Genomic DNA, 25,892 nt, shown 5'->3' with positions numbered 1-25,892 from the left:
TCCTGATACCTTGCTTGGTGCTTGGTATAGAGTATGTATTCAATACTAGTTGAGTGATTCAATAAATACATACAATACAGTGACTCAACCAAATATATAATCTGAACATCAGATGTGTCTGTTTCTTTTTTAATGAATAACATGGATGAAAATATGAATCCGTACTAGAAAAACTCTCAGTGAACATTAAGTTATGTTGCTTATCCTAGACTTAGCAGCAGTAAATTGGATAAAGTAATGTAACCAGAAATATAGTCCCTGTGTTTATACTGTTGACCAGCCCCTTATTGAAACTTGCATCTCTTGCATGGCCTTGTAGTGTTCTGTTTCCTGTGTCTTCCTTATCTTGTCTTCCTTTGCATTTTGTTTCTCTTACATCACCTCTTGTGAGGGCATACTCCTGAGCTTTTTATTTAACCTGCTAGTTTTGTCCTTTTATAGTTGTGCTATTATGGATTAATCTATATAAATCTTTATAAATGAATAGTTACTAATCTGTGTCTTCCACTACAATCACATATGGAGGTAGAGAGTGTAAAGGATGAGAACCTATTGTACCTTTTTTAAACCACAAACCATCATTTTTTAAAATGTCTGGTGATTTTCTTTCTAAAATATTTCTGTGTTTTATGAAAGCACAAATACAATATAATAGAACTGTAGACTGACATTGCTTACTGTTGTGATTTTGTTTTGTTATCTGATATAAATGAACATTTTCTTTAACATTCTTTTTCAGCATATTGAAGAAATGAGTCTTTTTGGAAAATCAGAATTAGAGAAAACTATTGAACATTTGACATGTGTTAATCATCAGGTAATGTATCAAACTGGATTTGGGGGTATCTTGTGTTATATGAATAACTATGTCAATTATAGTTTTAATACACTATTTTTTAAATTTAATTTTAATTTTTATTTATTTTTTGAGATGGAGTCTCTCTCTGTTGCCCCAGTTGGAGTGCAGTGGCGCAATCCAGCTCACTGCAACCTCCACCTCCCGGCTTCAAGCAATTTTCCTGCCTCAGTCTCCCGAGTAGCTGGGACTACAGTTGCGTGCTACCATGCCCGGCTAATTTTTTTTGTATTTTTAGTAGAGATGGGGTTTCACCATGTTGGCCAGGCTGGTCTCGAACTCCTGACCTGACATTGTGATCTGCCCATCTTGGCCTCCCAAAGTGCTGGGATTACAGTATGAGCCACCACGCCCGGCCTAATACACAGTTTTAAACAATACAATAGCTGGGCATGGTGGTGTGCAACCTGTAGTCCCAGCTACTTGGGTGGCTGAAGTGGGAGGATCACTGGACCCCAAGAGTTAGAGGCTGTAGTGAGCCATGATGACGACACTGCACTCCAGCCTGGGCGACAGAGCAAGACTACAACTCCTTAAAAAAAATCACACAATAGTATACTCTCAGATAGAAAAGCTGTATAACAGCAGTTATGAGTGTGTACTCTAAAGGCTGATTACTTGGGTTCAGATCCATCTTTGCCTCCTATTACCTGCAGGCAAGTTGCTTGACCTTTCTGTTCCCTGATTTCTTTATTTGTAAAATAAGAATAGTGCTAGTACTTACTCATTAGGGTTTTTGTGAAAATTAAATGAGTTAATGCATATAAAGAACTTAGAAGCATGCCCAGCATATTGTAAGCTCTTAGTAGGCATTAGCTATGATTATTGCTATTTTGCTGTTATAAAAAAAATCATATAGGCCAGGCATAGTGGCTCAAGTAAGAGGATCACTGGAACCTAGGAGTTCAAGGCTGCAGTGAGCTGTGATCACACCACTGCACTCCAGTCTGGGTGACAGAGCAAGACCCTGTCTCCAAAATAAGAAAAAAAATTATATAATACCAACATAGAGTAAAAAGAGAAATTCACTTCCATCCCTTATTACTCTCTCTAGAGATAGGATTTTTAACAATTTGGTATGTTTTTGTTTTTATAATTTCAACTTTTATTTTAGATTCAGGGGTACCTGTACAGTTTGTTATATGGGTATACTGTGTGATGCTGAGATTTGGGGTACAGTTGATCCCATCACCCAGGTAGTGAGCATAGTACCCAATAGTTTGTCAACCTTTGATGTGTTTTGTTTTGGCTAGCTTCTATTACTATGCCTTCACTGTCTTAATTTATTTGCCTTCTAATTCTGTCATCTGAGTTGGTTGAAGTGTCACCTCATCATGGTTTATATTTTCCTGTATCTTTGTATGCCTGGTAATTTAATTTTAGATTGGATGCCAGACATTGTGATGTGTGTTGCTAGATAGTTTGTATTACTGTGAAATACTCTTGAGGTTTGTTCTGGGATGCAGTTAAATTACATGGGAGTAGCCTGATCTTTTTCAGTCTTGCCTTTAAGCTTTGTTAGGTGGGATCAAAGTAGCATTTAGTCTTGGAATAATTTTGTTTCACTACTGAGATAAAACCCTTTTGAGTACACTACCTGTTGTCTTATGAATTATGAGGTTTCCAAATGACTGATGGGCACAGGAACTTTTCCTGGCCCTGCATGAGCTCTGAGTATTGTTCTCTCTAGTTTGTTCGTGGTTCTTTCCCTGGCCTTGGGTAGTCTTCTCTATGCTGAGCTCTACTCAGCCGAAAACTTAAAGTGTACCCTTTATAGATCTGTGTAGCTCTCACTCTTTGCACCTCTCCTCTAATACCTGTCCTGCAAACTTTAGCTGCTTTGGCCTTCTTTGACACTCATGCCTGTCTTCTGAACTTTGGGCAGACCACTGGGTTCCATGTTGGTTCCTTTCCCTGTGTCACAGTCTGGAAATTTTTCAGGCAATAAGCTGGAGCAAATGTAAAGATCATCACATTTGTTTCCTGTCTCTCAGGGGTCACTGGTCATCATTACCTGATGCCTAGTGCTCTGAAAACCATTGTTTCATATATCTCATCCAACTTTTTAGTTATTTCAGGCAGAAGAGTAAATCTGGTCCCTATCACTCCAGCTTGACCAGAAGCTAAAAACAGTAATATTAATTACTGGAAAATGTATCTGAAGAAATTACTAGAAGTCATTGGAAAGAAACAAATAAGAAAATATTTTAAAAGTTAAAATGTTGGAGAATAGCCTGAGATGATCTAATATTCAGACTAATATTTAGTTAGAACTCAAGGAGGATATAATAGAATGTAGGAGAGACAGTATTTGAAGAGATAATGATTGATGATTTTCTAGATATGAAAACACAGGAACCCTCTGATTCAAAATGAATTCCAAAAGCATGTACATCCCAAGCAAGATAAATAAAAGGAAAATGCATACAATTTTAGTAGTCATGAATAATACAATTTATCTATGGATAAATTTACAGAATCTTTATAGGAAACATTATGCAACCATACTGAAAGTCATTGAAGAAAACCTAAGTGGAGGATTATATCAGGTTTATAAAAAAGGTTATAAAAATAACATAAATTTTCCCCAACTTGATCTATAGAGTTGAGGTAGCTCTACTTGAAATCCCAGTAAGATTGTGTGGGGGGTGAGGGGGAAGAATTGACAATAGATCTTAAAATTTACTTGGAAGCAAAAAGCCAAGAATCACAGAAATTTTAAAGAAGAACATGGTGCTAGACTTGCCCTCCCAGATGTGAAGCCTTTAGAGTCATAGTAATATATAATAGGCTGGGCACAATGGCTCACACTTGTAATCCTAGCTCTTTGGGAGCCTGAGGCGGGAGGATCACTTGAGGTTAGGAGTTCAAGATCAGCCTGGCCAACATGGTGAAACTCCATCTCTACTAAAAATATGAAAATTAGCCCGGTGAGATGGCACACGCCTGTAGTCCCAGCTACTTGGGAGGCAGAGGCAGGAGAATCACTTGAACCCAGGAGGCAGAAGTTGCAGTGAGCTGAGATCATGCCACTGCACTTCAGCCTGGGTGACAGAGCAAGACCGTGTCTCAGGAGGAAAAAAAAAAAAAAAAAAAAAAAAGGCCGGGCACGGTGGCTAACGCCTGAAATCCCAGCACTTTGGGAGGCTGAGGCTGGTGGATCACAAGGTCAGGAGATCAAGACCATTCTGGCTAACAGGGTGAAACCCCGTCTCTACTAAAAATAATACAGAAATTAGCCAGGCATGATGGCGGGCGCCTGTAGTCCCAGCTACTCAGGAGGCTGAGGCAGGAGAATGGCGTGAACCTGGGAGGCAGAGCTTGCAGTGAGCCAAGATGGTGACACAGCACTCCAGCCTACACAGCGAGACTGCGTCTCAAAAAAAAAAAAAAAAAAGAAGAAGAAGAAGAAATAATAAAACAACAGGGATTGAGAGAAACTGATCAAACCCAGTGGAGAGCAAACCCACAAATTTAAGAATTTGATCTGTGAAGTAACTCAGATCAATGGGAAAAGGAATGATTATTCACTGATTCTCAGACTATTGGCTATTCATATTTTAGAAGGAAAAAATTGAATCCTAACTCAAATATGCCATACCCAAAAATCAGTTAAAGGTTACTTGCAGCCTTGAATGTTCAAGATATTACTACATTTTTAAAAGAAGTACAGGAAAAGATCTTTTTGACCTTGGAGAAATAATAATATCAATCATTTATATAGCATTCACTATGTTTCAGATACTTTTCTCAACATTTTATACCCAATTATTTTAATTTTCACAACAGTCATATAAAGTAAATGCTAATATTGTCCTCATTTCACAAATAAGGAAACTGAGGCAGAGGGGAACCTTGCCTAAGATCACACAGCTAGCAGGTGTCTGGTGCCAGCATGTGTGCCCCTAAACAAGACACAAACACGAATAAGTTTATTCCTTAAAGGAAAACACTGATAAGTGGGACCACATTGACAAAAACATCTTTGTTTCTCTACTTAACTATAAATCGAAAAGACAAGCCACTGATAGAACAATTTGTTACACTTTTAATCCCCCTCCCCTGAAAAAGTCTCAACAGAAGATGTGAATGAATAAACTCTTCACGGAGGAAGAAAAACAAATGGCTAATAAACATAAAAGATAATTCTACCTCAATAATGGGAGAAATGTAAATTAAAACAGTAAAATCATTTTACATCAAGGCATTAGAAATTAACAAGTTGTAACATGTATTAGCAAATGTGTGTAGCTCCTGGGAGTGCAAACTTCATATCTGTTCCAAAAAAATTGGTATTATCTAGCAAAGGCATACCCTATGAGCCAGCAATTCCCTTTCTAGATATGTACTGGATATGATGGAGCTCAGCAAAATATGATCCCCAGGGCAAATGCAGCCTCAAGTCTCTTTTTACAGCACGGTTTTGCTTATTTATTTGTATATTGTCTGTGGCTGCTTTTGTGCCTAATGGTGTAGTGGGGACTGATCATAAGGCTGGCAAAACTGCCTTTTTTCTTGTAAATTTTTTTCCTTTAGTTAGTAATTGACTTTGTTTTGGTTTGCTTTGCTTTGTGTTACCGGTTTTCTTTGACCCTATTGCTAATTTTTGTCAAGAGCTCCAATGTCTCTGACTTATGCCTTTAAATATGTTTTGAATATACAAACATCAGTTTCAGTTTTTTTCTTCTAAAAACCTCGCTTCTAGAGCTGTGTATTCTTATTCCTTTACTGTCATTTTAGCAGTGGTATTAGAGGGAGGTGAGATAAAATATGTGTGATCAGTACACAGTTTTAACTGGAAGACTTACATTTATTACTAATATTTACTGATTTTAAAATTTAAATATAGATCATTTTCCCATCTTGAATTTATTTTTGTATGTAAAATAAAGAAGAAATCCAGCTAAGTTTGTTTTCCAATGAGTATTTGTCCCCACACTTATTTATTTTAAAGAGACAGAGTCTTGCTCTGTTGCCCAGGCTGGAGTGCTGTTGTATGATCACAGCTCACTGCCTCCTCCAACTCCTGGGCTCAAGTGATCCTCCCGCCTCAGCCTCCCTAGTAGCTAGGACTACAGGTATACCATCATGCCCGGCTAATTTTTAAAAAAATGTTATTGTAGAGACAGGATCTCACTATGTTTCCCTGGCTAGTCTCGAGCTCCTGGCCTCAAGCAGTCTTCCTGGCCTCAAGTGATCCTCTTGCATTGGCCTCCCAAAGTACTAGGATTAAAGGTGTGAGCCACCATGCCCAGCCCACTACTCTTATTTTTGAAGTTTATCCTTTTCCTACTTCCCAAAAATGCTATCTTTTCTAAATTTACATCTGTACATTTTTTTTTTACTGTTTTCACTTTCATAAATTTGCTTGTGCATTTGTATGTGAAATTGTCACTGTTCTAATTATAATAACTTTTTTTTTTTTTTTTTGGAGAAAGAGTCTCGCTCTGTCACCCAGGCAGGAGTGCAGTGGCGCAATCTCGGCTCATTGCAACCTCTGCCACCCGGGTTCAAGCGATTCTCCTGCCTCGGCCTCCCGAGTAGCTAGGACTACAGGCATGTGCCACCATGCCCAGCTAATTTTTTGTATTTTTTCGTAGAGTTGGGGTTTCACCATGCTATCCAGGATGGCCTCCATCTCCTGACCTCGTGATCCCCCACCTCAGCCTCCCATATAGTAACTTTATAGTTTGTTTTGATATCTCAAAAAGCAAGTATACTTGTATTTTTTCCAAAAATTTTTCCGGTTTTTTCTTTTTGTTTTTTTTTTTTTTGGTAAATAAATTTAGAATCAAATCTAAGCCATCTCTGTTTTTAAAAAGGATGTGTTAGAATTAGTATTGGAATTACATTGAATTTACTATTATTTGAGGACATTTTATTATATTTACAATATTGTGCTCCCATCAAGAAACACTATGTGCCTTTACATTATGTCAGGTTATGTTCTGTGCTCTTCAGGATATTTATGCTGTTTCTTCACATAAATCTTGCCCACTTTGTGTTTGGGTTACAATGTTTCATGCTGTGTTTTTTTCCCCTCAATTCAGTCCTATTTACTTATTGTGTTTTAGAAATTCCCCAAAATTTTCACACTGCCAGTGGTTTCCCTTCCTGTTTCATTGCTGTTACAGATACATTCTTTTCTCTTCATGCTTTTTATATTTTGTTTGTATCTTTAATGATAGTGAGGAAAGAGAAAGTTTACACCCATTCTGACTCCTAGAACCTAAAGTGTACACATGACTTCTAAAATTAAAAAAAAAAAAAAAAATCTGTTCTTAGTTTTCTTCCAGAAATATTATTAAAGAGTGCCTAAGAAAAATATAATTAACATATTAAGATGTATACCTATTTTTTTAATTTAAATTATAGCTTGAAAGCGAAAAATATGAATTAAAGTCTAAAGTGTTAATAATGAAAGAAACAATAGAGTCGTTAGAGAACAAATTAAAAGTCCAAGCTCAAAAATTTAGCCATGTGGCTGGTGACTCATCTCATCAGAAAACAGAGGTGAACTCACTTAGGTAAGTTTATTCAAAATTTTCTAATTTCATTTCTGGGAACGCGTTTGTGGTTATGTAAGGTTTATAACCATAGCATTTTGGACTGGGACTTTGAGCAGTAGTTTTAGAAGTTGGCTTTGCAGCAGACTCACCTGGGAACTTTTGAAAAGTATGAATTTAAGGGGCTGATTTTGGGAGGTTCTAATTCAGTGAGAATCTACTCGGGTAGGTTTTGGGTGTCTGTGTTTTTTAAAAGAAATTTCACAGATTATTATGATCGCAGGCAAAGTTTTTCAACCTCCTTCCTTTTGAAATCCTATTAAATACTTAAGATCATTTGTATTCCATAGTGTAAGATCACTGGAAATTACAGAATTGTTTACTACCTATGCCATTTTCTTTCTCTTTCTTGCCTGTTTCAGTGAAATGTAAAGTCAGAGAATTTATCTCCTATTTTTAGCCTTTTCTGACTTAGAAACAGAAATTTTTAAGTAGGAAGGTAAGACATAAGAATAATATTCCTTTTAGAAAGCTAACTTTGGTGGAAATATGGGAACATGGATTTCAAGTCTTAGAGATTGATGGCAAAAAAAGGAGGGTCTGGACTGAAGCAGTGGTAATGAACTCAAAGAACAGAGACTAAATTTAAGAAACACTTTTTACATAAAATCAAAAGGTTTAGATGACTAACATGGGGCTGAGAAATACAATAAGTAGAACATTTACCTTAGCATATTGGGTTGTTTGTTAGTCATTAATTAATTTAGAATACAGAAGACTCAAGGAAACAAAAGGCAAACAAAGCTTTTTTTCTTGTCAGAGTAGCTGCAATAACTAAAAAGATACTGAAGGTCAGAAAAAGGGGACCACTCTGAAGAATCTGAGGAAACACCTCTCTCTAAATTACATTTGCAGTCAGAATCAGGAAAAGATTTTCACATGTCAGCAAGACATTACATCTGTGAAACAGTCATGAAACAGTGACAACTTGAGATCAGAAAGGATATAGTAATGACACTTTTAAAAAAAGATTTAACAAATTAAAACTGAAAAGTTAGTGAATGGCATTGGATATTGCAGAAAACTGAGTTGGTGAAATAGAAAAAACAAACCCATGAAAGTCACCCAGAACTCTAAAGAACAAAAATAAATGATGAGAAAAAAGACATAGATCCAATATACAAAAAACTAGGAATCACAGAAGTATATAGTAAACAGAGCAAATATGAGAATCAAAAGAATTAGGAAAAGTCTGAGACTGTAGTTCATAAGAGTTCTCTGATTATCTAATGACTTAATGAAATAAGACCAAGAACTGGGTTTGTCTAGTTAATTAAGGAATACTATATTAGTGACTCATAAAGAGCATCTCCAGTTTTGCTCTTTTGCTTCTCTGACGATAGTTTTGATAGGTTAGACCTCAGGAAGAACTAAAGTAGATACTGCTTTTTTCTTTGCTTTTTTCTGTAAGAGGAGAGCTGAATGGACCAGTATGTCTTCTGGCTCATGTCTGGATTCAGTTCCGAAGTACAGATAACATGGTATATTCTTGTCATCCAGAATTTTACTTTTCACTTTTGTGTCCAGCTGACTGGATCTAGCATTTCATCCATTTTGTTTTTCCTTGAGGTTATAGCCGAAACACCTCTTTTCCTCACAGGAGGCTTTTTCCAGTCTTAGAAGGCAGAGCTCTCAGTGCCCTCTCTTGGATAACCTAGCCTATAGCTCCTTTGGAGTTTTACTTCTTGTACTAATACTAATATCCTTTTCTCTTATGAGCTCAATCTGCCTCTTCCCTCACCGAGGAGTAATTCAGTCCCTGGGCCATAGTGAGAATTTTTGTCTACCTTTCTACCAGGTTGCCTTGTATAACCTGGGGATATGACATTATTTCATAACTGTGTTGCTGTAATAGAAAAATATAACTTATCTTGTCTCTCAGGAAAGTGTATCAATCGTATTCTCCATATCAGTGAGTATTGGTAGAACCGTGAGTTGAAACGATTGAATCCAAGTCCAAAGCAAAACCAAATACAAACCATCATACCCAGCACTCTTGGGAAGTAAAACCACATTATCCAAACCTTTTGCCACTTTCAATATGATTAATAGAGCTCTTGCTACCCCTTTGATCACATTATGTTCTCTTTTCCTTGACATGAAGACATTGTAGAAGCTGAGAGTCAGGGCCAGGCATGGTGGCTCATGCCTATAATTTCAACACTTTGGGATTATAGTTTCAACACTTGGGAGGCCAGGGTGGGAGGATCACTTGAGCCCAGGAATTCAAGAGCAGCCTGGGCAATGTGGTAAAACCTTATCTCTGCAAAAAATACAAAAGTCAGCCAGGTATAGTAGCATGTGCCTATATTCCCAGCTACCCGAGAGGCTGAGGTAGGAGGATTGCTTGAACCTAGGAGTTCAAGGCTACAATGAGCTGTGCTCATGCACTGTATTCCAGCCTGGGTGACAGAGTGAGACTATCTCAGATAAATAAGGCATATGTTCCTTTCCATCCCCCTGAGATACCCATCTTCTTTTTACCTTCCTGTGTCAGGCCTTTTCCACCAAATTTTATTACCAACAAACAGGCTTTTCTATATCAAGCATCATCTTTTTTTTTTTTTTTTTTTTTTGAGACAAAGTCTTGGTCTGTCACCCAGGCTGGAGCGCAGTGGCACGATCTTGGCTCACTGCAACCTCCACCTCCCGGGTTCAAGCAATTCTGCCTCAGCCTTCTGAGTAGCTGGGATTACAGGTGCCTGCCACCATGCCTGGCTAATCTTTGTATTTTTAGTAGAGACAGGGTTTCACCATGTTGGCCAGGCTGGTCTCAAACATCTGACCTCAGGTGATGCACCCGCCTCAGCCTCCCAAAGTGCTGGGATTACAGGCATGAGCCACCACGTCTGGCCTAAGCATAGTTTAATTGTCCAAATAGAGAATCTTTTGTCTAGTTTCTTTGTCTATTTTCAGAGCACATAATATAAAATCTCACTTTTTAGCCACATTTTAAAGTTAAATTACTGTCATCTCCCTTTAATTGCAGCATTTAATGAGATCTGGCATTTTATACCCTAGATCAAAGCTACAGAATGCTGTAAAGGAACTTTTGTCTACCCAGGAAGGATTGTCTCCCGGAGCATGTTAGCCAGTCTTTAGAGCTGAGGTCAACAGTCTTTTTTTTTTTTTTTTGTAAATAGACAAGAGTCAGTATTTTAGACCAAGCTTATCCAACCCACCGTATTTTGTTGTTGTCTCTTTTGTTTTGTTTTAGGCTTTCAGCAGCCTGAAGCCATGGTTTTTAGTCTCTCTCTAGTGATAAGCGAAACAGGGATGAGGAAGAGACTTTACTGGCCCAACCAGAAACAGAACCTAAGAACCCGTGACTGTTATTATCTCGCTTGGACACCCTGTTAGACTGTGTGGGCTATATAGTTTATGTCACACCTGCTTAACACTGCCCTTGTAGCTTGAAAGTAGCCCTAGACAATATATAAAACAAAGTATGGTTGTATTCTGATACTTTATTATGGACACTGAAATTTGGATTTCATATAATTTTCATATGTCGCTAAATAATAATTTTCTGTTGAAAATTTTTTTTAGTCATTTAAACATGTAAAAATCATTAATACCACTCAGGCCTTGCAGAAATTGGCATCCGGCTGTAGTTTGTCAACCCCTGCTCAAGGAAAAATTGTTTCCAGCCCAGTTAGACAACTCACTTTTCTCAGTCAACCCCCTAGTAAACATCCTTAAGCCTCACAACTGCCAGCTATGTGGCTCTACACAATGAGAATCCTACAGCTGAAAATACTGTCAGACTGTTCTTAGTTCACCTTAGTCTTTATCTACATTTGTTCAAAACCAGAGGGTATAGTCTTATCTAGGATCAAATAGATGCTGTAACAGATTTTCTTGGAAATGACCCATAAACTCTAGCCCATATATATTAGTTGTTTTACTAGGATTTCTTTAGCTGTATTCAGAAAACCAAATGTAACTAGTCTGCCATGAGAAGTATTTATTTGTTAAGGTAATTTGTAACCATTTTATTTTATTTTACTTATTTTGAGACAGGGTCTCACTCTGTCAGGCTGGAGTGTAGTGGCACAATCATGGTTCACTGAAACCTTGACCTCCTGGCTCAAGCAATCCTCCCATCTCAGCCTCCTGAGTAGCTGGGACTGTAGGCATGCACCACTACACTCAGCTAAGTTTTAAAAATTTCTGTGGAGACAGGATCTCACAATGTTGCCCAGGCTGTTCTTGAACTCCTGGGCTCAAGAGAACCATTTTAGATAAGGGAAAGAAGACTCATAAGTTACCTGGGATTCTTAAGAACTGTCTTCTGGGCATTCCTAACATTTTTTTTTTCTACCAGGAAAGAAAGAGGAACCAGAGCCCTGAGTGAGGACAGCTGAGTTTGTGGATCTAGAATTTAAAGGGTCAAGGGATCTAGGGCCACCAGTTACAACCATCATCCCCATGAAGAAATCTAAAAGAAAATCCATGCCTAATTTCTTTTCCCTCTCTGACTGATCAAGAGATGATACTTACTCATCTTTCTTAGTGGTAGGCTATAACCATAGACTACTGGGAGAAATCTAAAATAAAAACATGGGTACCACATCAGTCTCTCTCTCTCTCTCTTTTTTTTTTTTCTAATAGGTCGTTAAAATTCCAAACCTACCTTAGATGGTGCTTTAGCTCCATTTTAGAACTTGAACACTTCTTAGGAACAGAGGATCCTTTAAGATGCTGTCTTTGTTTAAAATTTACTACATCATGATGGAAATAATTACTTTTGTCCCCTAAAATGAGATCATGCATAGCTCCATGTAATATAATATAACTGAGGAATTTGAAGCTCAAAGAGATGGACCTCTACCCAGTCACATCTGCTAAGTGAAGAGCCAGAACTTAAGTTCATTTTTATTGCTTCACTCTCTGGTGAAAAGTTGTTACTTCCCTTTGCTACGTTTATAGCATTTTCGAAGCTAAGAAACTGGTTCATTTTTCCTAACTTGATTCTCAAAATTTCCTTTCCAAACACCATTATGAACAACTAATAACGGCAGTCACTCAACTCTTCTTTCCTGTGACTTTTACACTTCAACTGTTTCATTGAGAGAACCTTTATCTTAGCAAAACTTTGGTCAGAAAAGTTAAATTCAAGGTCTGGTATCAAGTCTCGTCTTCTTTTCTTTCTACACTAGAATATAAAAAAACAAAGCTATTTTTAGGACTCACCCAAGGGCTTCCTTTATATGTATGTATATCAAGATGTGATCCTGCCTTTGTCAACCCCACTTTCATTAGGAAGTCAACCCGCTTTATGAAGTTAGATATAAAGCAGTCTTTACATTTCTACCTGGAATTTCAAGCACTGCCAACTGCTCAGTGTCCTTCATTAGGGATTCTGCGGGCCATTCTGTTTTTGAAAGGACTCCATCTAGCTTCCTGGCAGGCATTTTCTCTTTCACATAGAGGATGTTGGCCTTCCTATATTCTGCAAATAAGGCATTATGATGTAGTAGAAGAACATCGTTATAGTGTTAGAGTAGCCTTAATTTGCATCTTTTCTTTGCCATTACTTGCTTGGAGTGACCTTGGACAAGTTTTTCGTTGTTTGTATTAAATTGGGATAATACTTCTAATTATGGAACCGTCCTAATTATGGTACTGTTCTAGGAATAAATGAGCTAATATGTACAAATTACCACTCTCTGTTGTTATATCCCATGGAACAGCAGTTCTAGCTTTTAGGAATAGCTTGAATACAGTGCAGTCACCTGAACCTGAACCTCACACATAATTTTAGGAAGATTGCTTGAACCTAGTGTCTTTCTAATTTGGTTTGGTTTAGTTTTGCAAGTCTAAATAAATCAGTCCCAACTTGACTCTCCTCCCTACCTCTTGATCATCATTCACTTGCTATTAGAACAGTCAGGGTCATGTGTTTTGTCTTTCAGAATGCCTCAATACTGCCAAGTAAAACTTCTTCATTTCTATAAAGATGTCCCATCTTATTAGTGGTTTTGGAATTCAAACCTCCTTTCCTTTAGGCGATTCTAAGCTAAGCTCTCCTCAGTATCTTTTTCCATGTCTTATTCCTCAAAGGAAACCTAAAAGGAATCCATGGAAATTCCTGATAAATACTCTGAGATGAGAGCCATGTCTTTTCAGCAAGGCAGGATTGTGAAGTCCCATATCAGGGCTAAAAGTGTTCTGAAGACTGCATGACATGAAAGCGATTTTTTACTGTTAAACCTTCCAGGAACAGTACTTCTGAAAAATAATCCTACTGATCAGTAACAGATTTCTCTGAAACCATCTTTATTGTTAACCATGTAGGCCTCTGTGCATCCTTTCTTTTGCTCCCTGAACAAAGTCTTTAATCTTAAATCCCCATTGTACTGCGGGAAATGCCTACTTTCCCTGCTTTCTGTGACTCCATTTGACTACCTGGCCAAAAAGTCAGAATAAGAAGCAATATTAAAAGCTTACAGGTCAGGGCTGGGAATGGTGGCTTATGCCTGTAATCCCAGCACTTTGGGAGACCGAGGCAGATGGATTGCTTGAGCTTAGGAGTTTGAGACCAGCTTGGGCAACATGGTAAAACCCCATCTCTACTAAAAATAGAAAAATTAGATAGGTCTGGTGGTCCACGTCTGTAGTCCCAGCCTCTAGGGATGCTGAGGTAGGAGGATCACCTGACCCCAGGAGGCGGAGGTTGCAGTGAGCTGAGATCTTACCACTGCACTCCAGCCTGTGTGTCAGAGGGAGACTCTGTCTCAAACAAAAAAAAAAAGAACTCACTGGTTGGGATGGTTAGAATTTATGGATAGTGCTTTGAAATGCCAGGTCATACTGTAAGAACAGGATTTTTCCTTTGCCTCCACTATTAGAAAAAGATTTAAAGGAAAAGGGGTTAACATTAGGAAACTAAGAAGAGCTTTAAAACTACCAAGAAGCTTCTAGAAAAGAACACACAATTAATTTGATTTTTATATTATATTATTTTTAGGAAGATGGAACCATTTTAGAGAGTAGTGCACAGCTAGAAATAATATATAATGCCATAGATTATACTGGAAGAGCTTTAAAATAAAAAATAACAAAAACTTTAAGACATCAAAATATTTTTAAGAAATCTCATTTTTTAAAAGTATTTCTATGAGAGAGAAAGAATACCATTTGTTTTGTCTGTTGATTCTTCAGGATAGTAAATGAGCAGCTACAGCGGTCAGTTGATGACTATCAGCACCGACTTTCCATTAAAAGAGGTGAACTTGAATCAGCACAAGCACAAATTAAAATACTGGAGGAAAAAATAGGTAAATGTTTTAAAATTTTGTTTCTGCTAATCCTGATATACTTTATCTAACAAACATTTCTTTTCATTTGTAGATGAATTAAACCTTAAGATGACTTCACAGGATGAGGAGGCTCATGTAATGAAAAAGACCATTGGTGTTATTGATAAAGAAAAAGACTTTCTCCAGGAGACTGTAGATGAGAAGACAGAAAAGATTGCAAATTTGCAAGAAAACCTAGCTAATAAAGTATGTGATCATTTAATATAATTTTCCAGCATCCAAACAGAACAGATTTTTTTTTGTTTTTGAGATGGGATCTCACTCTGTTGCCCAGGCTGGAGTGCAGTGGCATGATCACAGCTCACTGCAGCCTCTACCTCTTGGACTCAAGGAATCCTCCCACCTCAGCAATTGGAATTACAGGCATGGGCCACTACCCCTAGCCCAAAAAGATTATTGTATTTTCATGTATGCATTTCTTTTTTTAAAGGTTTATTTACTTTTGGCAGGATATAGTGGCTCACACCTGCAATCTCAGCACTTTGGGAGGCTGAGGCGGGAGGATTGCTTGAACTCAGGAGTTCAAGACAAGCCTGGGCCACATGGTGAGACCCCATCTTTCCCAAAAATAAAAAAAAAAATAGCTAGGCGTGATAGTGTGCACCTGTGGTCCCAGTTGCTCAGGAAGCTGAGGTGGGAGGATCACTTGAGCCCAAGGGCGGAGATTGCACTGAGCTGAGATCATGCCACTGCACTCCAGCCTGGGTGACAGAGCAAGACTCTGCCTCTAAATGAATGAATGAATGAATGAATAAATAAATAAATAGTTTATATACTTTTATTGGTACATATGAGATGTATATATTTTTGGGTTACATGTGATAATTTGAGACATTCATATAATCAAGTCAGGGTAATTGGGATATTTATCACTTTATTTTTTTCTTTATGCTAGGAATGTGTGAATTATACTCTTTTAGCTGTTTTGAAATGTGCGCTGGATTAGTGTTAACTAGAGTCACCCTACTGATATCTCTCGAACACCAGTTCTTACTTCTAAGTGTATATTTGTGCCCCTTAATCAACCTCTCTTCACGCCTCCTCCCTCATCCTTTTACTGGTCTTTGGTAACCACCAGTCTACTCTCTGCCTTCATGAGATCCACTTTTTATCACCCACATATGGGCGAGAACAAACAATATTTGTGTTTCTGTGCTTGACATGGTTCACTTAACATCATGACCTCCAGGTCCTTCCATGTTGCTGCAAATGACAGCATTTCATTCATTTTCATGGCTGAATAGTATTTCCTGTGTATATATACTGGGGGCAGATATTTCTTCAATATATTGATTTCCTCTCTTTCAGGTATTTACTCAGTAATGGAATTGCAGGATCATATGGTAGTTCTATTTTTAGTTTTTTGAGGAACCTTCGTACACTGTTTTCCATAGTGGCTGTACTAATTTACATTCCCACCAACAGTGTGCAAGAGTTCCTGTTTCTCCACATCCTTGCCAGCATCTGTTATTCCCCATCTTTTTGATAAAAGGCATTCTAACTGGGGTGAGATGATATCTCATTGTGGTTTTAATTTGCATTTCTCTGATAATTAGTCATGTTGAGCATTTTTTCACATGCTTTTTGGCCATCTGTATATTTTCTTTTGAGAACTATCTATGAAAATCTTTGCCCATTTTAAAATTGGATTATTTGGGTTTTTTTGCTGTGGAGTCGTTTGAGCTCCTTGTATATTCTGGTTATTAATCCCTTGTCAGATGGATAGTTTGCAGATATTTTCTCCCATTCTGTAGGTTGTCTCTTCACTTTGTTAATTGTTTCCATTGCTATGCAGAAGCTTTTTGGCTTAATGTAATCCCATTTGTCTATTTTTACTTTTGTTGCCTGTGCTTTTAAAGTCTTACACAAACAGTATTTGTCCACACCAATGTCCTAGAGCATTTCCCCAACATTTTCTTCTAGTAGTTCCATGGTTCCAGGTCATAGATTCGAGTCTTTAATCCACTTTGATTTGAGTGTTGTATGTGGTGAGAGATAGGGGTCCTGTTTCATTATTCTGTATGTGGTTATCCAGTTTTCCCAGCACCACTTATTGAAAAGACTGCCCTTTCCCCATTGTATGTTCTTGGCATCTTGTTGAAAATGAGTTGGCTTTAAATGTGTGGATTTATATTTGGGTCCCCTATTATGTTCTGTTGGTCTGTGTGTCTTGTTTTTATGCCAGTACCATGCTGATTGGATAGCTATATAGTATATTTTGAAGTCAGTTAGTGTGATCGCCAGCTTTATTTTTTTGCTCAGGATTGCTTTGGCTATTTGGGGTCTTTCGTGGTTCCAATTTATTTGAGGATTTTTTTTTTTTCTGTATCTGTGAGGAATATTGATTGTGTTCTAATAGGGATTACATTGAATCTGTAAATTGCTTTGGGTGTTATTATCATTTTAACAACATTAATTCTGTCAATCCGTGAGTATGGAATATCCTTCCATTTTTTTATGGCCTCTTCTATTTCTTTCATCAGTGTTTTGTAGTTTTCCTTGTATAGCTCTTTCATATATTTGGTTAAATTGATTTCTAGGTGTTTTCTATTCTTTGCAGCTATTGTAAATGGAATTGTTTTCTTGATTTCTTTTTCAGATTGCTGTTGGAGTATAAAAATGCTGTTGATTTTTGTAATCTTGATTTTGTGTTGTGCAACTTTACTAAATTTTCTTATCAGTTCCAATAGTTTTTTAGTGGAGTGTTAAGGTTTTTCTAAATACAAGATCATGTAGTCCACATACAAGGCTAATTTGACTTCTTCTTTTCAATTTGGATGCCCTTTATTTCTTTCTCTTGACTATTTGCCCTGGCCAGGATTTCTAGGATCATGTTGAATAAAAATGTGGAAGTGGGCATCCTTGGCTTGTTCCAGATCTTATAGGAGAGGCTTTCAAGTTTTCCCCGTTTAATTTATGTTGACTCTAGGGTTTGTCATATATGGCCTTTGTTATTTTGAGGTATTTTTTTTTTGTACCCTTTGTTGAGGGTTTTTACAATAAAGGGATGTTGCAACTTATTGAATGCTTTTTCAGCATCTGTTGAAATGATTTATATGGCTTCTGTTCTTCTGTTAGTGTATCACATTTATTGATTGTACATGTTGAACCATCCCTGCATCCTTGGGATGAATCCCACTTGATCATGGTGAATGATCTTTTTGATTTATTTAAAAAGTATTGTTGAATTTAGTTTGCTAGTATTTTGTTGAGGATTTTTGCACCTATGTGCATCAGTGATATTGGCCTGTAGTTTTCTTTTTTTGTTGTGTCTTTGTCTGGTTTTGGTATCAGGATAATGCTGGCCTTGTAGAATGAATTTGGAAGTATTCCACCCTCTTCAATTTTCTTGAAGAGTTTGAGCAGGAGTTGGTATTAGTTCTTCTTTAGATGTTCGGTAGAGTTCAGCAGTAAAGCCATTAGGTCCTGGACTTTTCTTTTGTGGAAGACTTCTTATTACAGCTTCTATCTTATTACTTGTTATTGGTTTGTTGAAGTTTTCTGTTTCTTCATGGTTCAAACTTGGTAGCTTGTAAGTGTCCAGGAATTTATCCATTTCTTCTAGGTTTTCCAGTTTGTTCGCATGTGATTATAATTGTCTTTCATGATTCCTTGTATTTCTATGGTCACAGTTATGTCCCCTTTTTTGTTTCTGATTTTATTTATTGGGTCTTGTCTCTTTTTTTCTTAGTCAGCCTTAAAGGTTTGTTGATTTTTGTTTATCTTTTTAAAAAACCAACTTTTCATTTCATTGATCTTTTGTATTTTCTTTTTCTTTTTTTCTGAGATGGAGTCTCGCTCTGTCACCCGGGCTGGAGTGCAGTGGCGCAATCTCGGCTCACTGCACTCTCCACCTCCCGGGTTCATGCCGTTCTCCTGCCTCAGCCTCCCGAGTAACTGGGACTACAAGTGCTCGCCGCCATGCCCGGCTAATTTTTTTTTGCATTTTTAGTAGAGACGGGGTTTCACCGTGTTAGCCAGGATGGTCTCGATCTCTTGACCTCGTGATCCGCCCGTCTCGGCCTCCCAAAGTGCTGGGATTACAGGCTTGAGCCACCGTGCCCAGCCTTAAGTTATTTCTTGTAAAGACAGGGTTTCACTATATTTCACCACCACGTCTGTCTAATTTCTTTTTGTATTTTTAGTAGAGATGGAGTTTCACCATGTTAGCCAGGATGGTCTCAATCTCCTGACCTCCTGATCCGTCCACCTCGGCCTCCCAAAGTGCCGGGATTACAGGCGTGAGCCACCGTGCCCAGCAGATCTTTTATATTTGCATCTCAATTTCCTTCATTTTTGCTCTGATCTTTATTCTTTCTGACCTTCTACTAATTTGGAGTTTGGTTTGTTCCTGCTTTTCTAGTTCCTTTCTAGTTTCTGGTTGACGTATATCACCACTAGTTTGTTTGGTTTGTTCCTGCTTTTCTAGTTCCTTTCTAGTTTCTGGTTGATGTATATCATCACTAGTTTGTTTATTTGAAGTCTTTCCAGTTGAGGTACATCATCACTAGGTTGTTTATTTGAAGTCTTGGTTTTTTTTGTTGGGTTTTTTTTTTGAGACAGGGTCTCACTATTGCCCAGGCGAGTGCAGTAGCAAGTTCATGGCTCAGTGCAGCCTTGACCTTTCAGACACAAGCAATCCTCCTACCTCAGCCTCCCAATTAGCTTGTGCTACAGATGTGTGCCACCATGCCCAGCTAATTTTTAATTTTTTTGTAGAGATGGTGTCTTACCATGTTTCCGAGGCTGGTCTCCAACTCCTAGGCTCAAGCAGTCCTCTGGCTAAGTCTCCCCAAGTGCTGGGATTACAGGCATGAGCCACCATGCTCAGCCCCAACTTTTTTGATACAGACATTTATTGCTATAAACTTCCCTCTTAGCTCGTTTTTGCGGTATTTCATAGATTTTGGTACATTATATTTCCCTTTTTATTTGTTTCAATAATTTTTTAATTTCCTTTTTCATTTCTTCATTGACCCATTGGTCATTCGAGAGCAACTGTTGTTTAATTTTGATGTGTTTGTGTAGTTTCCAGTGTTTCTCTTATTGATTTCTAGTTTTATTCCGTTTTGTTCAGAAAAGATACTTGATATGCTTTCTACTTTCTTGAATTTGTTGAAACTTGTTTTGTGACATGAGCTATGGTCTATTCTGTAGAACGTTCCATGTGCTGATAAAAAGAATTTATTCTGTAGCAGTTGGGTGAAATGTTCTGCAAATGTCAGTTGGGCATATTTGTCTAGTGTACAGATTAACTCTAATGTTTCTTTGTTGATTTTATGTCAACATGATCAACAAGAGTTTTATAACTCTTCTCTTTCTTCACTTATTGTCATCCTTTGTGGTTAAGTGATTTTCTCTGGTAGTATGTTTTAATTAATTGCTTTTTATAGCTTTTTACACTGTGGTTACCATGAAGCTTACAAAACATATCTTATAACAAGTTATTTTAAAGAACTGACAACTTATCTTAGATTACACACACACAATTAAAACAAAGAAGGCCAGGCATGTTGGCTCACACCTTAATCCCGACACTTTGGGAGACCAAGATGGGAAGATTGCTTGAGGCCACAAGTTTAACACTAACCTGGGCAACATAATGAGACCCCATCTCTACCAAAATAAAAAAATTAGCTGGGCATGGTGGTACCTGTAGTCCCAGATATTCAGGAGCCTGAGGCAGGAGGATCACTTGAGCCCAGGAGTTTAAGACTGTAGTGATCTATGATCACACCGTTGCACTTCAAGTCTGGGTGACAGAACAAGACCCAGTCTCTAAAAAACAAACAACGAACAAAAACACAAAACAAAAAACCCACAAAGAAATAACTAAAAAAAATTCTACACTTTATCTCCCTCGCATTTTGACCTATGGTTGTCTTAATTTACAGATTTGTGTATTGCCTGTCTCTTAACAGCTTGCTGTAGCTATTTTTTTGATAGATTAGTTTTTTAGGCTTCAGACTAGAATTATAAGTGGATTGTATACCACAACTACAGTATTAGAGTATTCTGGGATTGTCTCTGTATTTAATTTTGCCAGTGGGTTTTATACCTTTAAATGTTTTCTTTTTGCACATTAGTTTTTTTCTTTCAAATTGAAGAACTCCCTTAGCATTTCTTTTAAGATGTGCCTGTTCATGGTGAATTCTCTTAGCCTGTGTTTATCTGGGAAGGACTTTATTGAAGGGCACTTTTGCTGGATAACATATTCTTGTATAGCAGTTTTTTTCTTTTAGCACTTTGAAAATGATAGTTTACTTCCTCTTGGCCTGTATGGTTTCTTTTGAGAAGTCTGTTTCTAGATGAATTGGAGTTCCTTTATGTATTATTTGCTTTTCTCTTCCTGCTTGTAGGATCCTATCTTTGTCCTTGACCTTGGAGAGTTTATTATATGTTTGGGGCAGTCTTTTTTGGGTTGAATCTCTTTCGTGTTCTCTGACCTTCCTACACCAGGAAATTTGTCTTTCTCAAGTTTTGGAAAGTGTTCTGTTATTTCTTTGAGTAAGCTTTCTACCCCTTGATCTTGCTAAACTCCCTCTTGAACACCAGTAATCCTTTGGTTTTGTATTTTTCTATGTCTTGTAGGCAATTTTTGTTCCTTTTTATTCTTTTGTTGTTGTTGTTCTCCTTTCACTGCATAATTTCAAATAGCTTGTCTTCAAGCTCACTGATTCTTGCCTTTGCTTGATCCATTCTCCTGTTGAGATCCTCCAGTGAATTTTTCTCTTCAGGAAATGTATTTCTCAATTCTAAGTTTTGTTTGCCATTTTTTATTATTTCAATCTCTTGGTTAAATTTCTCTGATATGAGCCAAGTATAGTGGTGTGCACCTGTGGTTCCAACTACATGGGAGGCTGAGGCAGGAGGATCCCTTGAGCCTAGGTGGTTGAGTCTGCAGTGAGCCGTGATTACACCACTGCACTCCAAACACTCCAGCCTGGTCAACAGAATGAGACCTGTCTCAAAAAAATATATATTAAAATTTTTTTTCTGATAAATTTCTGAATTTTCTGTGTTACCCTAGAGATAAATGAATTTCCTTGATACCTCAATTTTTAATTTTTGGCCAGAGAGCTCAGGTGTCATTGTTTTGTCAGTATCAATCACTGGTTCCTTGCTTTGTCCATTTGAAGAGTTCATGGTTCCCTGTTTGCTGTTGTTTCTTGTGGACGTATGTCTGTGTCTTCAAAGGATTAGTTATTTACTCCAGTCTTCTCTGTCTGGCTTGTTTTTTTGTTGTTGTTTTTGTTTGTGTTTTTTGAGACAGAGTCTTGCTCTGTCAGCTAGACTGGAGTGCAGTGGCATGATCTCAACTCACTGTAACTCTGTCTCTCAAGTTCAAGCGATTCTCCTGCCTCAGCCTCCCAAGTAGCTGGAATTACAGGCATGCAACACCACACCCGGCTAATTTTTGTATTTTCAGTAGAGATGGCATTTCACCATGTTGGCCAGGCTGGTCTCAAACTCCTGATCTCAGGTGATCCACCTGCCTCCGCCTCCCAAAGTACTGGGATTACAGGCCTGAACCACCACACCCAGCCTGGCTTGTTTTGGTTTTCATTGGTTATGTTTGCTTAGAGATTCTTCAAACTTTATTGAATTTCTTATACTTTCTTTCATAGGTTGCTGCCTCCTTTTTGTCACTAGATGGTGGCTAAAGCCCAAGTTTGCCTTGGCTTTAGTGAATGCTCAGACTCCTGCCTATCTGGGATGGCTTTAGTGAATGCTCAGACATCCTGCCAAAGGGGATGTCCCAGCAGTGTCGAAGGGCTGGCTGAGGGTTTGTGCCCAGGGGACCTGTGGAATGTACCTCCTATAGCATGGTGTTACTGAACTACCACTCTGATTTGCTGTCTTTGGCCGAGTAACAGAGAAGAGTTTCCAGGGATGAGGAGGTAGTCCTACCTCCCCGCTTTGTCTCTGGGTGTCTTCAGGGACAGGTCTCCCTTCAGGTGTCCATGATGTTTCCTGTGTGTTGAGGCATGGAACAGGTCTCCTGCCAAATTATGCAAGATAGTAGAAAAGCTGGTTGTCCACCTCAATCTCACTTTTTCCAGTGTAGAAACCATGAATTAGAGGAGATTTTCCATGTACTTGGTGCCAGGCAGATTGAGGGAAGGGACATCACAGATGTGCAAATTTGATTCTGTCACTGTGTGCTCAGAGGTTTTTTATGTCTCTGTGGCCCAGGAACTGACTTGTCCTTGTATTTGAGTCCTGGGATAGTGCTGATGATAATGTTAACATTGTATATTTATTTTTGGTTTTCTTTGTGAGGAATGAAGTCAGCTTGTGACTACACCACCATCTTAGAACCAGAAGTTTCCCAAATATGCAATTATTATTGGCCAGGTAGAAGTTTCTAAGACCCAGGACCATGTTTTCTAATGTTTAAATATCATTTTTTTCAAATAATGTTAATCTTCAAAATGTAATTTTATCTATTTCTAGAATGTGATTTTATCAGATCTCATTAAAGCAAACTCAAGAAAACTATTCAAGGGTAGGTCAAAACACGCCAGTATGTGAAGTACGATTGGGACACGGAGATATGTTCACTTGGAGCTTTGTTTCAGGCATACTTTATATAATTGAGCTGCGTATTTGAACTATGTGAATATGACAAGTTATATAAATTTAGCTAAAGACATTTTGGTTTAAAATCTTACACATTTTTGTAATTTCTATAGGAGAAAACTGTTGCTCAAATGAAGCTAATGATCTCAGAGTGTGAATCAGCTGTGAAGTAAGTCATTAATGAAATTACATCCAGCTTTTTAGGAGATTTTAAGTGAATACAGCTTTATCTATTCAGTAGCAATGTAGCAATAGAAGAATTTCCCTTTCAGTTTCCCCATTTTTGTCAATTGTAGCATCATTTTCTCAGTCTCCAGCTTGAAAATGTGTTATCCTCTTTAACCTCTCCTTTTCTGTCATCCACATATAAACACTTATGTCTTATTAACTGTTCTTCTATATACCTACTTGTTCCTTATTTTTGCTGTAATTATGCCACTTGGAGCCTAATCATTAAAACTTAAATTACTTAGTAGCCAATCTTGAATTTATTCTCCATCTAAACCTATCTTGAGCGCTGTCACAAAATTTTACGTTTAATGTCTAGTCTCTCCAGACAGATTGTAAGCCACTTCAAGAAAAAAGTTGCTTATTATATTTATTTTACATACCCTTAATATTTTATATAATAGTGGGGATATAGACATTTAATAAATATTTGCCAATTCAATCTGTGCTTTACTTTTTGTTTGTTTTTGAGACAAGGTCTCACTCTGTTGCCCAGACTGGAGTGTAGTGGCATGATCTCCACTCACGGCAACCTCGGCCTCCCCAGGCTCAGGTGATCCTCCCACCTCAGCCTTCTGAGTAGTTGAGACTACAGGCATGTGCCCCCATGCTCAGCTAATTTAAAAAACTTTTTTTGTAGAAACGGGGTCTCCCTATATTGCCCAGGCTGGTCTCGAACTCTTGGGCTCAAGCTATTCAACTCTTAACACTTGAAAGTTTTCTGTGTTTACTTGACTGTTGGTAAAAATAAATTAATACCTTTATTTTTTTTACTTCATGTGCATGTAATTATTGGTAGAGCTCTAAAATGTCTGTTCTACCTAATTAATAGGTATCTTAATGCAGCAGTTATAATTTCTTACAATCACAGTATATATGTATTCTAAGTATACTTAGACTATAAGTTTTCTTTTAAATGAACTACAGTTTTTAAAAGTTTTCTTTATTATTTTCACATCACTCATTTAACAGCCAGCTAAAAGAAACATTAGTTAATCGAGATCGTGAGATAAACAGCCTCCGGCGCCAGGTTGATGCAGCTCACAAAGAACTCGATGAAGTAGGAAGATCTAGAGAAATTGCTTTTAAGGAAAACAGAAGATTGCAAGATGACCTGGCTACGATGGCAAGAGAAAACCAAGTATGAACACAATGCATAAATTTTGATAGTTTTATACTATCCATTGTTTGCTAAATATTAAAGCTCTAATTTTTTTTTCTAAAATTTAATGACATAAAAATAAGTGACATAAATAATTCATTAAGGACAATGGTGTTTATCAGGGTATGAAAAAATGTAGCTTAGGCTGGGCGCAGTGGCTCACACCTGTAATCTTAGCACTTTTGGAGGCTGAGGTGGGTGGATCACTTGAGATCAGGAGTTTGAGACCAGCCTGGCCAACATGGTGAAACCCCATCTCTACTAAAAATACAAAAATTAGCCAGGCGTGGTGGTATGCACCTGTAATCCCAGCTGCTCGGAAGGCTGAGGCAGGAGAATCACCTGAACCTGGAGGTGGAGGTTGCAGTGACCCGAGATCGCGCCACTGCACTCCAGCCTGAGCAACAGAGTGAGACTCTGTCTAAAAAAATAAAGTTGCTTAGAATGCTGCTATATATCACAGGGTGTCTAATGGGTGCAACTGATCTTCTCACCATTTTGGTCTTTGTTGCAAGGAAACCTAAGGTGAGAGTATGAAATTCTGTATGTCAGAAATCATTGTCACCCTACTGGGTGAGGACATCAGCATCACTCCCAGAGCAAAGTTTCTGTGTTTTAAAGACTCAGGATAGGTTTTAATTAGTTGTGCTTACTTCTGTCTGCTCTGAAATGTAGTTAAATGAGTGAGTGTTTTAGAATGGCAAATACTGAAAGGTATTGGTTCTGTTTGTGCTTGTTTCCTAACAGATTATACTGAGAAAACCAGTGATTTTCCTGTTTTAAATATTCTATGTTTTTAAAAAATTGTTTTCAGTATTATTCAGCATAAAGCATATTGATGAAATATGATTTTTTTTAATGTCAGCCCCTGATCATAGCTAGCCCTTAGTGTAAATACCAGATACATGATCAGAACTATTATGGGAAATGTGTGATAAAGTTTGGTTAAAAATTCAAGATCAGACCAGGCGTGGTAGCTCACGCCTATAATCCCAGCACTTTCAGAGACCAAAGTAGGAGGATTGTTTGAGCCCAGGAGTTTGAGACCAGGCTGGACATCATAGTGAGATCTCATCTCAGAAAATTTTTAAAAAATTATCTGGCATGGTGACATTTGCCTGTGGTCTCAGCTACTCGGAGGGCTGAAGTGGAAGGATTGCTTGAGCCCAGAA

General features: G+C 37.8%; 1 protein-coding gene across 2 annotated transcripts in view; it reads left to right on the top strand.

Annotated features, from left to right (window-relative positions):
* CEP135 (centrosomal protein 135) overlaps positions 1-25,892 on the top strand; it is an 81,977-nt gene that overhangs the window by 33,901 nt on the left and 22,184 nt on the right. For both annotated transcript variants that reach the window (XM_023192188.2, XM_023192187.2), the window contains exons 14-19: positions 740-817; positions 7,232-7,383; positions 14,590-14,705; positions 14,779-14,933; positions 23,444-23,499; positions 24,531-24,699. In XM_023192188.2, coding sequence (XP_023047956.1) covers positions 740-817; positions 7,232-7,383; positions 14,590-14,705; positions 14,779-14,933; positions 23,444-23,499; positions 24,531-24,699 — 726 coding nt within the window. The remainder of the gene's footprint in view (positions 1-739; positions 818-7,231; positions 7,384-14,589; positions 14,706-14,778; positions 14,934-23,443; positions 23,500-24,530; positions 24,700-25,892) is intronic.

Source organism: Piliocolobus tephrosceles, chromosome 3, assembly GCF_002776525.5.
Source record: "Piliocolobus tephrosceles isolate RC106 chromosome 3, ASM277652v3, whole genome shotgun sequence".
In the NCBI taxonomy this organism is placed as follows: Eukaryota; Metazoa; Chordata; class Mammalia; order Primates; family Cercopithecidae; genus Piliocolobus; species Piliocolobus tephrosceles.
The sequence above is the reverse complement of the archived record's forward strand: the minus strand, read 5'-3'. Positions and strand labels throughout refer to the sequence as shown.